Here is a 16,706-nt window from a genome sequence, read left to right as displayed (position 1 = left end):
TTTTAGGAGTAGTAAAGGAGAGAGAAGAAAAACCCTTTTTGACTTGTTTGATACTAGCATATTCGGGCCTGAGCGTGAGTAGTACTTTCCTATGAGTGCTTAAGTAATGAAAAAGACAACAGACTTTCTGACACCTAGGCTCAAAATAGTGACTCTGTATATAGCTTATTCTTACTTTTAGTTTGTCATGATCCTCTTTGTCTTAGAGTAGAATTGATCCATCTTGATTGATACTTGTGCCATGTGTGGTGAGAATTTCTACATCTAATCCATGTTTTGCATCTTAGTCTAGAACTTGTCCTACATGTTATTGAAGCGAAATAAAAAGTGCTGCTCTGTTTAAAAGATGATAATAGGCTTTCTTTGATACGTCTTGTGAATGTTTAGCCTTTTCAGAAATTGTACCACTAGTTAGCCCTTTGAGCATGTAGCCTTTTATTTGTGAGCCATACTTTTGCCATGATCCTTGTTTGCATCCCTAGTTTTTGCACCCTGCTTCCTTGAGCACTGTAGCTTAGATTGTGATATAATTGTGAAATCTGAAGAAAAATGATGGTCAAGTAAAAAAATGGTGACGAAAAGACCCTCTTAGAAAGAATGTGATATGAAAGAAAAGAAAAAAGAAAAGACAAAAAGGAAAAATTGCCTAAAAATGATTGAAACGTTCCTGATATGAGGGAAATACTTGTGAAACAATTGATGAGGAGAGGGCTGAAAAATAAAAGCTAAGAGATGAAAATAATGAGTGATGAAGTCTAAAAGTGCAAAGTGCATAGGGAAGTGTAAGTCACGATTATATAGTTTTCCTACCTGTCCCCTAGCTAACATTACAACCCGTTAAAGTCCTATTTGATTCTATTCGAGCACACTTGATTAGTAGAGATTTACATAATGGGCAAGCCTATGGTTCTTTATGCATACCTGTGAATTTCTTTTGAGAGCGAAAGTTATGCTTTGATGCTAAGTCCTTAATTTACATTCATCCCTTAAATTGAGTGTGTGAACTATTTCTTCTTGTGAGAGCACTTGTGCCATGATAGAGAGGTGATGTTATTAGTTTTATTTGACAGAGTAGGTGAACGAGCTTAAATTTGATGAGTTAGAGTCCGTCTCTAAGTATAGGGGGTTAGGAGTTTGTTGTTTGTCTTAGCTTGTATACCTTGCATGATGATCAGGAAGTGTATGTTTGATGATTTGAGTTGCTATAAGGCTTAATTGTTGGTATCAACCAAAGTGGTGGTGTTTCTAGGCTTGATTTATTGAGAGTGGTTTTAATGCTTGCTCGAGGACGAGCAAGAGTTTTTAAGTGTGGGGTGGTGATGTTCGACCTAAAATGCATACATTTATTCATTAGTTACCTCACATTTTAATATTTTTAATCATCTTTTGAGTACTATTATATTGATTTGTGCGTAATATTATATTTTTATTATGTAAGAACAAAGCGGTGTGTAGAGGAGAAATTTGGAGCAAAAATTGGATTGAAATTACAAAAGGAAAAAATGAAGAAAAGAAAAGATAGAAACAAGAAGTGGCAGACATCATGATGCCTAATCATTGCCTATTTATGGTGTAATGTTTGGGAATTTTAAAGGAAAAAAAAAGATAAAAGAAGCAGGAATTCTCTATGTCGCAACAGTGAATGCGGCAATTTACGCACTGGCCTGATTTTGGAATTAAGATATTTCCCAATTCACTTTAGATTCAATTATTTTATTTGTGCTTTTTTCTACACCTATAAATATTCCATAAGCCATAATTTTTACATAACTTTGGATGACTTGAAACCCTTAGTTTAGAACTTTGGACCTAGAGAGAGCTTGGAGCCGTCGTTGAGGCCGTAGTTACAGGGTTTTACCTTCTCTTCTCTGTAATACTTATTTTTAAGTTTTTTTATTCGGATGATTTATTATTTTTCCTCCATGTATATGTGTAGCTAAACTTTATAATTCTAGGGTTTTGACACTAGAATGAAAGTTGACGTTTGATTATCGTTTATCTATTAAATTTCCATCTTTGGGTTATTTATTTGTTCTTGGTTTTAATTGTCTGATTACTTGATCAATAGTTAGACACTATCTGTGGTGCGTGAATTGGACTTGAGAGAGAGAATTCACGTACGTAATAAGCATAAATAGAGTTTGTTCGATTTAATCGTTTCGCTACTGAGGATAGAGATATATCCTTTAGACCTACTTAATTGATTACGGAGAAATACATGCGTTCTTGTTACCTCTGGCGACCATAGAAATATAGGCGTTAAGTAGCATCTACAGACTTGTGAGTAGTTCGAAAGAATATCATAAAGTTACAATTAACCCGTCAGCTAGTAACCCATAGGTAGAACGATTTGAAAATTCAACTGGATTGTTAGTGGTTATAGCCCTAGATCTATCTCTTCTCCGATAAAAATTCGCTCTTTCTTGGTTGAAGTTCATTATTTGTTTTCCTCATATTTTTAGTTAGTTGATAATAATATCTTTGGATTTTAATTCTTGTTTATATAAATATGATCGTTTAATTTAGTAAATAGTTAATCATAAGTCTATGTGGGTACGATAACTGGACTTAACAATCTTATATTACTTATACGACCGCGTATACCTGCACGTGCGTTTGGGGGCAACAACAGTATATTGTTTAAAGGACAAATGAAAAAAGGAAAAAAAAAACATAATACATGTTGATATCTCTCTCTTTATCTTGCTAAAATCTTTTTTCCCTGAATCCTTTGAGACCTTGAATAAAATCACTTTCACTTTCGTAAAGATCGTCTATCTGTGTGTGTAATTATATATAAGTTGAAAAACGGTAATATATTCTTCTGTAAGTTTTTTCTACCACCTCTGCTAGGCCAAAATAATAGTAGAAATTTATTTCAAAAATTGACCTTTTTTTCTTTTCAAATTTCATATTTTTTGACACACTTAACTTTGTTTTCTCCATGCGTTTATTACTTTCATGGATTTGAAAATGAGTTCTGAAATGAAGAATATTCCTTGAGACGAGGGATGGATACATGATGGTTTTTAGGTGCTATTTAATTCTAATTACTATACTAATAAATATTACTTCATAATTTACAATAATAGATATTGCATGTAAGTGAGCCACATCAATTTAATTAGGCAGGGAAGGCAAGAGTTTGTATTACAGTACATATTTTTTTCTGTGAAAGGGGCTAATCAGAACATTGTCTTATAAAACGACAAAAAGGAAGTTAATGCTATATAGATTTATCTGCTACTGTTCATTTTCGATTTGTAAATTTTAACTATATATGTGTTTTTATTTTGCTTGAAACTGCAATATAATTATTGTATGACTTACATTACAGAATTTATTTTTTATTTTAATATTAACCCTTTTACCTAAATTTATAAAAATAGATGTTTCACAACGCGAAACACGAGTTAATTCACTAATAAAATATAAAATTACTATTTCACGTAATATTAGATATATGAGCTATTTCGGATAAGTATTTTCTCCCAATAGAGACAGAATGTTGTTTGCCCTTTTAAAGATCCATTGACACCTGGTACACTGTTATCACAAGTGGAAAAATAATCATAGTGACTGTGACACTTTTTTTGCTTTTTATTACTTCCTGTAAAGACCTGGACCGTTGATTTACAGTCAATAGTACATTTCTGTCTTTTTCTGTTCTGCCCCCTTCTTTGACCAGAATTGCAGGTGAATTCTTCCTTAACACAGACAAATAATCTTGTACATACTCGTAAACCACGTCTATCTATTATGAAAATACAGAGACATATATAGCTTATTTGCTATGTATTTTCTTGAGAATTCATCCACCAAAATTTCAGCTCTCTGTTTGAATTTGATTCCTTTACACTCTTCAAGTACAAACAACAAGTATTTCTGGATTTCCAGCAGGTATATGTAAATTATACACATATTATTTATGGATTATACATATATTATGTATCTCATTAGCTATTTTTAATTTAAGTGGTTGGGTGGTGGATATCTAGGTGAATTCTTTTTTTTTTCTTTTTTTCTTTTCTTTTTTTTTATGTGGAAGATAAAAAAGTTTGTCTTTTGCTGAATTGATAATCAATTGACTTATGGTGATGTAGCTTAAACTTTAATTAATTTTCATTTCTTGCATGTATTACTAGCATGCTGATAAGTGTTCCTTTATCGCTACTTTTATCATTGAAAAAGGATTTTATTTGGTGGTGACACTTTTGGGTTTTGAATACTTGATTTTTGTTGAATTGATAGTCAATTTAATTCTGGTGATGTAGGTTAAACTTTAATATTTCATGTTGTTAGCGTGGAAACGATAAAAACACAATAATTAACGTGGTCCGGATTGATGTGATTATAGTCCACGGAGAACGGCCGGCACTTTTATTAATATCAAGAGAGAAAGTAAGTTACAAGATTGAATATTCTTAGGTTCTATGTTTTATTCTTAATAAATCCTAGCTAGCACGTATTTATACTACTAGGTCTAATCCTTCTTAGAAAGGATCTAAATCCCAAAAACACTTGAAAACCAACAAAGAAAAAAAGTTTCCGCTTTTGAATAGGAATTGGCTTGAATATCTTCTCAACTTCGCAATCTCCACCTTGAGATGAATTTTGAGCTTCCATATGAACGTCATTCAGTCTAATGTCTCTAAGCCTACCTGAGCTAACTCTGTGTAGGAAACAAGAGACACTAACCGAAACCTTGTACATACTAGTAGCTCTACCTTGCCCTGTCGTTCTCCATCCTGACGCATCAGTTGATGGGAACTCCTGCCTAATTCATACAATGACTGAACTTGACAAGAGGAATCACTTTGGTCAAGATATCCGCTGCGTTGTCCTTTGTGTCAACCTTCAAGACCTTAATTGTGCCTTGATCAACAACATCACGAATAAAATGGAATCTGATATCAATGTGTTTTGTGCTATCATGGAATCTCTGATTTTTTTTGTCAAGTGAATAGCACTCTGGCTATCACATTTTAGAGTTGGTTCACGTTGAACCCTACTCAATTCTGACACCAAACCTTTCAACCCTATAGCCTCCTTTACTGCTCGCTCGTCGCCATATATTCAGCTTCTGTTGTGGCCAAAGCAACTATAGACTAGAGAGTAGCCTTCCAACTTATGGCACTACCTGCAAGAATAAAGATATAGCCTGTTGTTGATCTCCTTCTATCAAGATCACCCGCAAAAAATCGTAATGCACATAACCAAGGGCCGAGAAGCCTTCATTTCTCATCCTACAAAAAGTTGGACCAACATTCGAAGAACTTTTAAGATATCTCAATATCCACTTAATTGCTTCCCAATGTGTCTTACCCGGATTAGACATGAATCGACTTACGATACTCACTGTTTGAGCAATATCAGGCCGAGTGCAAACCACATCATACATAATTCTACCAACTGCACTAGAATAAGGAACTTTTGACATGTACTCCGCTCTTCCTTTGATTGCGGTGTCATCAAAGAAGAAAGTCTGAAATGTTTTGCTAACGGTAAAGTAACTAGTTTACATTTATTCATGCCAAACCTCTGAACTACCTTCTCAATATACATTTTCTGTGAGAGATGTACCTCACTATTCTTCCTGTGAATTTCCATTCCAAGGATTTTCTTAGCTTCACCTAAATCTTTCATATCAAATTTCTTACTTAGCAGTTTCTTCAAATCATTTATCTCTATCATACTATTAGCAGCAATAAGCATATCATCAACATATAATAGTAAATAAATATTTGAATTACCAGATACTGACATGTGATACACGCAACTATCAAATACACTTCTCAAAAGACCTTTAGTAATCATGAGCGCACCAAATCTCTTGTACCACTGTCGTGGTGACTGTTTCAAACCATACAAAAATTTCTTCAATTGACAAATCTGGTCTTCTTTTCCTTCAATAAGGAAACCCTCGGGCTGATTCATGAAGATCACCTCTTCAAGTTCACCATGTAAGAATGCAGTCTTGACATCAAGCTGATGACGCTTCAAGTCATAAGTGGCAACCAAAGCTAGTAACAAACGAATTGAGCTATGCTTCACGACTAGTGAGAAAATCTCATTGTAGTCGATTCCCTCTTGACAAAAGCCCTTAGCAACCAATCTCTCTTTGTATCTAGCATCTTCTACACCCGGAATCTAAGTTGCGCGGACTCTTCACTTTCGTTGCCTCACTCGTGTCGGATTCTCCAAAAATGCACTACTTTTGGAGTATCCGACACGCACCCGATGATTTTTTTGAAGAGTCCGTGCAACATAGCCCGGAATGCCATCCTTTTTTCTGAAAACCCATTTGCAACCAAAAATTATCTTCCCTTTTGGTCGACTCACCAAATTCCATGTCTCGTTCTTGTGCAGAGACTCCATCTCTTCGGTCATGACTAAACGCCATTGATCAGCTTCACCACACAGTAGCTTCTGTATAGCTTGAGGGTTCCAGATCCTTTATTTCCTCATCGGCAGTAGCTAATGCATAGGCCACAAGATTAGTTTGCGAAGGCTGAGGATAGTATTTTGAATTAGGCTTCGGGGTTCGTTTGTCCCTTCCAATAGCTATACTGTATGTTTTACCTTCAGGTACTAATGTGTGAGATTTTACATTATCTGACTCCACCTGAGTCACTTGATCCTCCTGCTCGATGAATTTCACATTTTCCTCCATCGTTTCTGTTGTAAGAACTTTCTGTCCTGCAAACTCAATAGAAGCCTCATCAAAAGTAACGTCTCTACTGATTACAAACTCAAGAGGATCCAAACTCCATATTCTATATCCTTTTACCCCTTCAGCATATCCCATAAATAAACCTTTTCGGGCTCTAGGTTTAGTTTTCCATCACTTACATGATAATATGCGGGACATCCAAAGATTCTTAAGAACGAGTGATCAGATGTTTTACCTAACCATACCTTATTTGGAGTTTTGAATTCAATCGCCGATGCTGGAGAACGATTAACAACATAACAAACAGTATTTACTGCTTCCGCCCAGAACTCCTTAGGCACCTTGGCATTAGAGAGCATACATCATGCTTTCTCAAGAAGAGTGCGGTTCATCCTTTCGCCTTACTCCATTCTCGTTATGGTGTATGTCTAACAGTTCTATGTCTCAATACACCATGAATCTTGCAGAAATTGTCAAATTCTTTATTGCAAAACTCCAAGCCATTATTTATTCGAAGACACTTAATCTTTCTGTCACACTGATTTTCAATTAATGTCTTCCAGTTTATGAAATTCTCAATGACATCACTTTTAGCCTTTAAGAAGTATACCCAAACCTTGTGTGAAAAATCATCAATGAAAGTAAGAAGATACCTCTTCCACCCTTGGATGGAACCTGAGATAAACTTTATAAATCTGAATGAATGTAGTCAAGTACTCCTTCAGTTTTGTGGTTGCCCATGCTAAATCTGACCCGTTTCTGCTTTCCAAGGACACAATGCTCACAAAAATCAAGTGTACTAATCTTCTCACCTTTCAAAAGATTTCGGTTGCTCAAAATTACCAACCCCCTCTCGCTCATGTGACCTAATCTCATATGCCACATCTTAGCCTTGTCATCATCTGATAACTATGAGGTTGCAGCATTCGCAGTACCTAGAATGGTGTTGTCCACAAGTACATAAAGACTACCCTCCAGTTTGGCCTTTAACATGACCATGGAACCCTTGGTCACCTTGCAGATTCCAACTTCACCCGCATGCTTATATCCGAGCTTATCAAGAGTACCAAGAGAGATCAGATTCTTTTTCATATCAGGAACATGTCGAATATTAGACAATGTTCTTATGATCGTCATGACACCGTATACCGGCCGAACTAAATGTATTTCACACATCGCATCGTTACCCATAAGATCCTAAACTCCTCGATTGCTCGTAGCTAGTAAACCAATCTTTTCGAAGCAATACGTGAAAGGTACAAGTGAATCTAAAATCCACTTGTGTGTTTGAATGTCATATGTTGAACCGGAAAACACAATCTTCTCCGGATATCCGAGCTACCCGAAGCCGTAAAATGTATTGGCTGTTGTTTTATCAATCTTCTTATTCGGGCAATCCCTCTCAAAGTGACCCCTTTGATGACAACCTTAACATTCAGCATCCTTCCTACTCACCTTTTTCCTAGACTTTGACCTTGCTACTGATTTGCCTTTCCCTCTTTGGCTCGAGCAACCTCTAACCGTCAAACCCTCACCATAGTCCTCTTTCTCACCATTGTTGATATTGTTTCTTAATTCATCCGAATTCAATGCATGTCTTACCACCTGTAACATGACCACCTCCTTACTGTATATCATTGAATTAACTACGTCTTTGTACGCTGGTGATAATGAAAATAGTAAAGTGCACGCTAGTTCTTCATCTCCCACTTTAATATCAGCATGAGTAAGATCCATAGCTAATTTATTAAAAGCATCAAGATGATCCTATAAAGTTGTACCTGTCTTCATCTTGAAGGTGTGTAAACGTTGCCTTAACAACATTCTAGTTGTTACTGATTTCTTCTGGTAGAGATCTTCAAGTTTCTTCCGTAAACTCGCAACTGTTTTCTCGGTACTAACTTCATATAACACGCTGTCTAATAAGGATAATTGAATTGCGCTAAACGAATCCATCTCAATCTTCTGTTTCTCGGCCTCTTTCGTATTTTCGGGATACGAGTCGTCCAAAGCATAGACTAATCCTTTTCTCCATAACAACGCCATGATCTTGATCTTCCAGATGTTGAAGTTATTACTTCGCCCATCAAAATTCGCTACCTCAAACTTTATAGATGCCATAGTCTCCTCATCTCCTAGATCTCACGACCTGTAGGTTCTGATGTCAATTATTAGCGCGGAAACGATAAAAACACAGTAACTAACGTGGTTCGGATCGATGTGATCATAGTCCACGGAGAACGGTCGGCACTTCTATTAATATCAAGGGAGAAAGTAAGTTACAAGATTGAATACTCTTAGGTTCTATGTTCTGTCCTTAATAAATCTTAGCTAGCATGCATTTATACTACTAGGTCTAATTTTTTCCTAGAAAGGATCTAAATCCCAATAACACTCAAAAACCAAAAAGAAAAAAAATTTCCTTTTATTTCTTTCCGCTTTCGAATAGGAATTGGCTTGAATATCTTCTCAACTTCACACGTGTTTTATTAGCATGCTGATCTGAAAAATTCTTCTTTTTTATCGCTACTTTTATCATTGACAAGGATTTTATTGCAAGTTGACTTTTTGGGGTTTTGAATACTTGATTCTTGCAGACTAGATGAAAATTGATAAAGGTTTCATGGGGCTATATGATTACGAGGCAGGACCAACAATTAAACTAGAGGATGACATTGGTACATTTCAATCTGTTGTGGAACCATGTAACGAGGGCCGTTCATTTTTCCCTGATGATAATCTCAGAGTTAGTGATAATTTAGTCAACAGGAATGTTGACATTAGTCCATTTCAATCTGTTATGGAACCAACTACTGAAGCCCGTTCATTTTTCCCTGATCCGAATCTGATTAATAATCTCCGAGTTAGTGATAGTTTAGTCAACAGCAATGTTGGCATCAGTCAATTTCAATCTGATGTGGAACCAAATACGTTAGTCCCATCAACTGCAGATGACTTTCACGAGGATTATGATTTCAGTGATGTGGTGCTTAAGTATATAAATCAAATGCTTATGGAAGAGGACATCGAAGAGAAGAATTGCATGTTTCAAGAGTCTGCAGCTCTTCAAGCTGCAGAAAAATCGTTTTATGAAGTTATCGGAGAGCAGTATCCTCCTCCCCTAGATCATGAGAAACCATCCGGGTTAGGTCATTATACTACGGAACATAGCAGCTTTTACTCTAGTGGAAATGATGGTAGTAATCGCTTATTATGCCCGAATTGGATTCATGATCTCAGTGAGGATGATGTGTCACATGTGCCTCGTGTTCCCAAGGATGTGTACAGTTTGTCAAGCACTGTCACGGATGTGCCTGTGGATTCTCCTGTGAGCACACTTGGAGTTCCCGAAATATTTACTGACAGAGAGTCTATTATGCAGTTTAAGAAAGGAGTGGAGGAGGCTAGTAAGTTCCTTCCAACGGGCTATAGCTTGCTTGCTGATGTGAGGTATAATGTAGTGGGAAAGGAGCAGTATGAAGAGAGAAAAGATGCAGTAGTAAAGTATGGGGAAAAACAATCTCCTGAAAGGTCGAGAGGGAAGAAAAACGCCTTTCATGAATATGCAGTAGATTCAACAGGGCATGTTGTTGTTGTTGCAGTAGATTCAACGGAAGGGAGAAATAACAAGCAGTCTGCAGTTTCTGCTGAATCAACTGTTCGATCAGAGATGTTTGACAGGGTGCTGTTATGCAGTGCAGGAAAAAATGAATCTGCTCTCCGTGAGACCTTGCGGGCTATATCAAGGCAAAAAAATGCATTAGAGAATAGCCCTTTAAAGGGATCTAATGGTAAGAAGAAGTTACAAGGAAAGAAAAAAGGGATTAAAAGAGATGTAGTAGACTTGACAACACTCCTGACAAATTGTGCACAAGCTGTTGCTGCAGGTAATCAAAGGACAGCAAATGAGCTTCTGAAGCAGATCAGGCAATGTTCTTCTCCTTTGGGTGATGGGATGCAGAGGCTGGCCCATTATTTCGCAGATGGACTTGAAGCCCGGATGGCTGGTTCCGGTACACATATTTATAAAGCCCTTATTACACGGCCCGTATCAGCATCTGATGTATTGAAAGCTTACCAGCTACCGCTTGCTGCCTGCCCGTTTCGGACGATGGCTAGCTTTTTCTCGAATAAGACAATTATGAATCTAGCTGAAAAGGCTTCGACAGTACATATTATAGACATTGGCATTATGTACGGTTTTCAATGGCCTGGCCTCATACAACGTCTCTCTTCTAGATCAGGTGGACCTCCAAAGCTTCGTATAACCGGGATTGATTTTCCAAATCCTGGTTTCCGACCAGCCGAAAGGGTTGAGGAAACGGGAGACGGTTAGCTAATTATGCTGGAGAGAGCTTCAATGTTCCTTTCGAGTTCAATGCTATAGCACAGAAGTGGGAAACGGTTAAACTCGAGGATCTTAAGATCAATAAGGGCGAGGTTCTTGTTGTAAACTGTCTGTACCGTTTTAAAAATCTACTTGATGAGACCGTGGTGGTAAATAGTCCAAGAGATGTTGTTCTGAATCTTATCAGGAGGTTGAATCCAGATGTTTTCATACTGGGGATTGTAAGTGGTGGTTATAATGCCCCATTCTTTATCTCACGATTCCGCGAGGCTATTTTTCACTACTCGTCGTTGTTTGATATGCTTGATGCTATTATTCCCCGGGAAGTACACGAGAGAATGCTGATTGAAAAGAATATACTTGGGTGGGAGGCAATGAATGCCATCGCATGCGAAGGTGCTGAGAGAATTGACAGGCCAGAAACATACAAGCAGTGGCAAGTACGAATTCTGAAGGCTGGTTTTCGGCAGCTTCCTTTGGATGAGGAGATCATGAGAATGACAACAGAACGGTTCAAGGTGTATGACAAGAATTTTATGATTGATGTAGATAGTGAATGGCTACTGCAGGGATGGAAGGGTCGTATCGGATTTGCACTTTCAACATGGAAGGCAGCTTATTAAATTTGTTCAGCAGCCATGATATCCCTCTGCCAAGGCCCCTTGTAAATGATGAGCTGATGAATGGTAATCACTTCTCCAAGTGCTAATTATTCATTTATCTGGCCACTTTTTTTCTAGTGCCCTGCAAACAAATTGTCACTTTTCTAGTGTTAATTCGACAAGTACAATGGTGAATGCTATGTTTGTAAGACTGCTTTGCTTATAGAGGAATGACAAAAGAATTTTGAAGCAGCAACTGTTTCTGGTACCATTTGTACTGTTCGACTATCAGCACTTTTCGTTATTCAATATTTGCATCATAGCTTTTTATTCTTGAATTTATTTCAAACCATTTTCTGAAAAACGATTTTCCTGAGTCGAGGGTCTATCAGAAACAACCTCTCTTCTCTACCCCACAAAGGTACAACCCACCCTCCCCAGACCCCACTTGCGGGACTACACTGGGTATGTTGTTGTTATAGGTATCTCTACTAATAAAGGCGATTGAGTTTCGACTTGCTTATTGTCCATTTACATCTTCTTTTCAATCCTGGTTAGATTTCATAAGTAGGATTTGGCATTGATGTTGATGGTTGAATTTTGCCAAAACGCTGATGGTTTTCTTATTCCTCGGAGCAGATTTTCTTGTTGAGGCTTAATTGGACAGGTGCACGAGATGTTTTTACTAGATACCCAATGTTTACTTCTATGTTGATTTCTTTTTTTATGACCAAGTACATTAAACAAGATTTGTGGCTGTAAAGTTTTTGTGGTCAATTTCTCGTGAGCTAAGGAATGGGATTGTAATTACTGATCAATTCCATACTAGTACCAATATTGTTGTATTCTAGAATCTTTAGATGATGATAGAGTCAAAGGAGAATTCCGCTTCACAAAATAAAAACTCTTTTTTTAAAATCGACTGTCTTTCGTTCTACTTTTGATACTTCTCAAAAGTCTTGTATTTTCGAAAACTTTTCATTCTTTAGTACGATATGGCTTCACACTTCGCAATAGTATGCCTGGTTCACAAGATTCTATTAGGGCTGAATTAATTAAGTCTTACAGTTTCTTTTCCTCTGCTAAGCTCACGGACTTTGTGCAATTTGTGATCTCTCAGCCACTAAACTATTAATTTCATCATAAATAAGTATATTTTCTCATGCCAGCTGCTACGTAACAGGTACTCGATAAAATAGTCGAATTACGCGCAAGTTAGTTTGGACACAACAATCATTATAAAAATTTATAGATGGTTTTGCTAACGTAAACGATAGGTCACACTGCTTACATATTCATAGACGCAAATGAATTCTTTAATCTTTAGTCTTCAGAAATGCATGAAAACTCTCCGAATCACATGCCAAGGTCTAGTTTCTACAGCAACGGGACCTGACTTCATTTTTTTTTTTTCCTTAATTAATTATATATTTTGAAGGCTCTTTTTATGTTCTAGTTTGATCTGTGACAGATGGAACAAAGCTTTTGGTACAGTATTTTTTAAATTGGAAGTAAGAGAATTATTTTGGCACTTTATGAGAGTTGAAGAATCAGAGAAGTTGTTGTATTATTTACGGAACCAAGTAGTGTTTATATACAATACAATGAGTGATAATAATTGGAAATATACAACAGAAAAGGAAAGAAATAAAATCAGAATATGAACATTCTAGAAGCAATCAAAAGAAGATCAAAATCAAGATTGAATCAACTAATTAAGGTAGCTACTATCAATCAGAATCAATCTTGTGCCTTCATATTACGCCCCCTCAAGATGGCGGTCGCGAAGAAACGTTGCAATCTTGACACGAAGACATTCTCAAAATCCTTTCGCGGAAGAGCTTTCATTAGGAGATCTGCTAGTTGCTCTTTAGATGAGATATGTGTCACATGAAGAACCTTAGCGCAATCTTGGAAGCGAACAAAATGATCGTCAACTTCAATGTGTTTCATTTTTTAGTGGAACACTGGTTGTCAAACAAGGTGGCCGCAAGATTATCATAATTAGGAGCAGTAGGCGGTGGAATGAAAGCTCTGAACAAATTAATAAGCCAACAAATTTTCGGCAGTAGTGGAGGACGATTATATTCGGTAGATGATCGAGCCACCGTCGCAAAGCATAGACACCACGAGATAAGGTTGCGGCCCATATACCAATTTGCACTAGTGATCTTGATCATGATTCCCCGCCTCAACATCGGAAAATGCATGGAGAGATATTGGAGAGTGTCGACTGTAAAATAAGCCATATTCAGACGTGCCCTTCAAGTCACGTCAGACTCGTTTAAGGGAATACCAATGAAGGTCAGTGGGCTGAGTGGAGAACTGGGCTAATTTATTGACGGCAAACGCTGTCATACCCTATTTTAACCGGGGTCAAAATAGTTTACAACATCCGGGTAATTCCGGGGTTATTTTAAAGTAAAGGAGTCGCCACCTAATTATTTATGGTGAATTAGGGCACCTAAGGTTAATTAAAATAATTATCTAAAGTCAACTCTGTTTTAAAATCTACGAAACCAAAAGATCTGAGTAAGGGTTCAACTAACCTAGAGGGAAGGTATTAGGCATCCTCTAAGATCCATTAACAATGGTTAACCGACCGGACTTAAATCTAATTAGGCTAAGTGTAAGTGTAACGTTTTTATAATATTTAAGGAAATATTTTATAAGTATTGCTAAGGTTATAATATAAACATGCTATTATAAATAAAACTTGTAAAAATGATGTGCGTAAAGCTTAGTTATAAACAAACTGAAAGAAGTGAGATCTATCACGTTTACGTGTGGTAGATTATGATGACTAACCAATTTAAAAGCGTTATCATAAGATTAAAGTAAAGTTTAAAGTTTTTATAGAAAAGGCCACTAGTTTAATGTAGATTATGTAAAGATTGTTTTAACAAGGAATATGTTTCAAATGTCGAAAAGAGCTAAAATGGAGATGTTATCCACAGAAGTAGTTTGCCTTTTATAAGTTAACGTTAGTGTAAAATATGTAACATTTTGAATTTATAAAATAGTAAGAGTGAATCTTGATTCTTTTACTCAAAATATATTGTCATGCTATTTTGAAAAACCATCATTCTAAATATTATAGACTATGAATCATCTTATCATAAAAAGAGGAATGAAATCTATGGGGCTAATTGCCGGTTTCTCCTTTAAATTAACTACCCATCGTACTACTCTACTAATTCTGCTAAGGTTCACCTAATCTAAGCAAATAAAAACAAATAAAGTGTCAGTCATGTAATTGCAAGTTAAATGCACAAATAAAAATGGAAGAGTAAAATGATCTAAGTGGGCTCAGCCCATTTTAGGATTGCTATTATCCACTGCTGTTGGGCTTCGGCCCAGTAAAGCCGTTTGTTGTATATTGCCGTAGATGGGCTGATGGGAATGACTCGAGGAGATTTCGTTGGGCTTTTAGCCCAACACCGAATGCGAAAGAAGACGAATCCCCGCGGACTCATACGCGATGTTCATGCATAAAAAATGAAAAGGAAAAGGATTAGTATATAATCAATGAACATTAAACACGCAATTTGCAAACCCAGACCGAAACAAATATTTACAAATGTCATGGTAACCAGAATCATGAAAATCTAATTCTTTGTCAACTGGACAGTTCTTAAGTTTCGGTTCCATTGCAAATGACATTAAACTTATAATATTCATCGTGAACTAATAGACAACTGCCGTTATTCGACTACAACAGGACCTCGAAATATAATTTTCATAAGCGAGTATAGAAATCTTGACATAGAGAAAAGTAGGAATAGGATCAGATTTTTCAACATGACAAACTAGTCACTAATACGTAAAGAAACTGAATTCAACACTTAACCACTGAAACATCAACTATTACAGGAAGGTCATCATTCAATGCTGAACTCAAAAAAAAAAAAAGCAGCTACAGCCAAAATTTAGATACCACGATGATTTACGTTAAACGGCATTCGAAACACTGATTGTACTGATTTCCTAGGCTAACAGAGGCGGTAAATCAACATTTTCACGAAACAGGGCAAACCTACTGTGGTGACAACGACCAGGCTCAGTCGGGGAGAGGGCCGACCTTTCATTCAAACATATAACAAACAGCCTAGATAGAAATCCATACCATTTTCAAAAATAATGGAAACTGGGACTCGGACACACTAATAGGATTCTAACCTCTCACTCATATGTTCACTAGATTTAAAACAAGAAACTAGCATCATTCTCAGAACAAGATAAGTAAATGAAACTGAGCCATATAATAACTATGCTAAGCAAATCGAGAATATTAAGCTAAGCAAATAATGACATTAAACTAAACTTAGGCATGGTCAATAAACTAAACAGAATCTGAACAACAAACACATAACTGAGCTAATCTCCAGATACACATGCTGAGGAAAGAAACAACAGAGCCCAAAACACCTAGAATGCAATAGAAAATGGAAAAAAGACATAAAGTATTACGGGGTAGGGTAACAGTTTCAATCATGGAACGACTTATCAGGGCAACGGCATGATTCAAACAAGATTCTCACATATTTAATCTTTATCTATGGTATCACCTACCTATCATGAGAATCATGATCCCAACCTAACAAGATTGATAACAAGGTCACCCATTTTAAACAAATGGCATATAAGAACTTAAACCAATCCTTCATTTAGCAGCCAGATTTGAAAATGACAACATCTAATTCTCACTATACAACGACTGGACAATTAACACTAACAAAATAGCCTATGAATCATGGTTAAACCAATATATAATACATGCTTAGCATAGACAGACCAGATTAAGATAACTCCTAAAGCAATGTTTTAAACCTCATTTCGAACGAGACACCGAGCATACGTATGAGCATTGACCATTACCAAAAGACACATATGATTTCTTATTCTTTGCGACGTCGAACCTAACTGCCTATTTTATACTACCAGACAACGAATCTTGACACAGTACCCAATTCGAAACTGAAAACATGGTAAGTGTACAAGCAAAGAACGCCAACATGCCTCAAAATTGAAACGAATTTAAAAGAAATGGAGGAGAGAATTGTGCTGACCTTTTTCAGGTGCA

The 16,706-nt window shown here is 36.6% G+C and overlaps 2 protein-coding genes across 2 annotated transcripts; one reads left to right on the top strand and one right to left on the bottom strand.

The window, feature by feature from the left end:
* Positions 1-3,658: 3,658 nt before the first annotated feature.
* On the top strand, positions 3,659-11,957 carry LOC132068309 (scarecrow-like protein 30). Its single transcript, XM_059461869.1, is given in 3 exon segments — positions 3,659-3,696; positions 9,271-10,992; positions 10,995-11,957. Coding segments are annotated over 2 exon segments (2,367 nt in total). The 5' UTR covers positions 3,659-3,696; positions 9,271-9,275; the 3' UTR covers positions 11,645-11,957.
* LOC132066316 (uncharacterized) lies at positions 6,413-8,794 on the bottom strand. The gene is made up of 6 exons (XM_059459647.1): positions 8,455-8,794; positions 8,129-8,412; positions 7,609-7,756; positions 7,107-7,348; positions 6,919-7,014; positions 6,413-6,694 (listed from the first exon to the last, which is right to left on the bottom strand). Exons 1-6 carry the CDS (start codon positions 8,792-8,794, stop codon positions 6,413-6,415), a joined length of 1,392 nt encoding a protein of 463 aa, XP_059315630.1.
* Positions 11,958-16,706: the final 4,749 nt, after the last annotated feature.

The sequence above is a fragment of the Lycium ferocissimum genome, chromosome 8, assembly GCF_029784015.1.
Source record: "Lycium ferocissimum isolate CSIRO_LF1 chromosome 8, AGI_CSIRO_Lferr_CH_V1, whole genome shotgun sequence".
NCBI lineage: Eukaryota > Viridiplantae > Streptophyta > Magnoliopsida > Solanales > Solanaceae > Lycium > Lycium ferocissimum.
This window is presented reverse-complemented; position numbering and strand designations above follow the sequence as displayed.

Coding starts and splice junctions, on each gene's coding strand:
- LOC132066316 (XM_059459647.1), bottom strand. CDS start 8,794: ATGGCATCTATAAAGTTTGAGGTAGCGAATTTTGATGGGCGAAGTAAT. Junction 8,413..8,454: donor CACCTTCAAGATGAAGACAG/GTACAACTTTAT, acceptor TTAATAAATTAG/CTATGGATCTTACTCATGCT. Junction 7,757..8,128: donor GGTCAAAGTCTAGGAAAAAG/GTGAGTAGGAAG, acceptor GATATGAAAAAG/AATCTGATCTCTCTTGGTAC.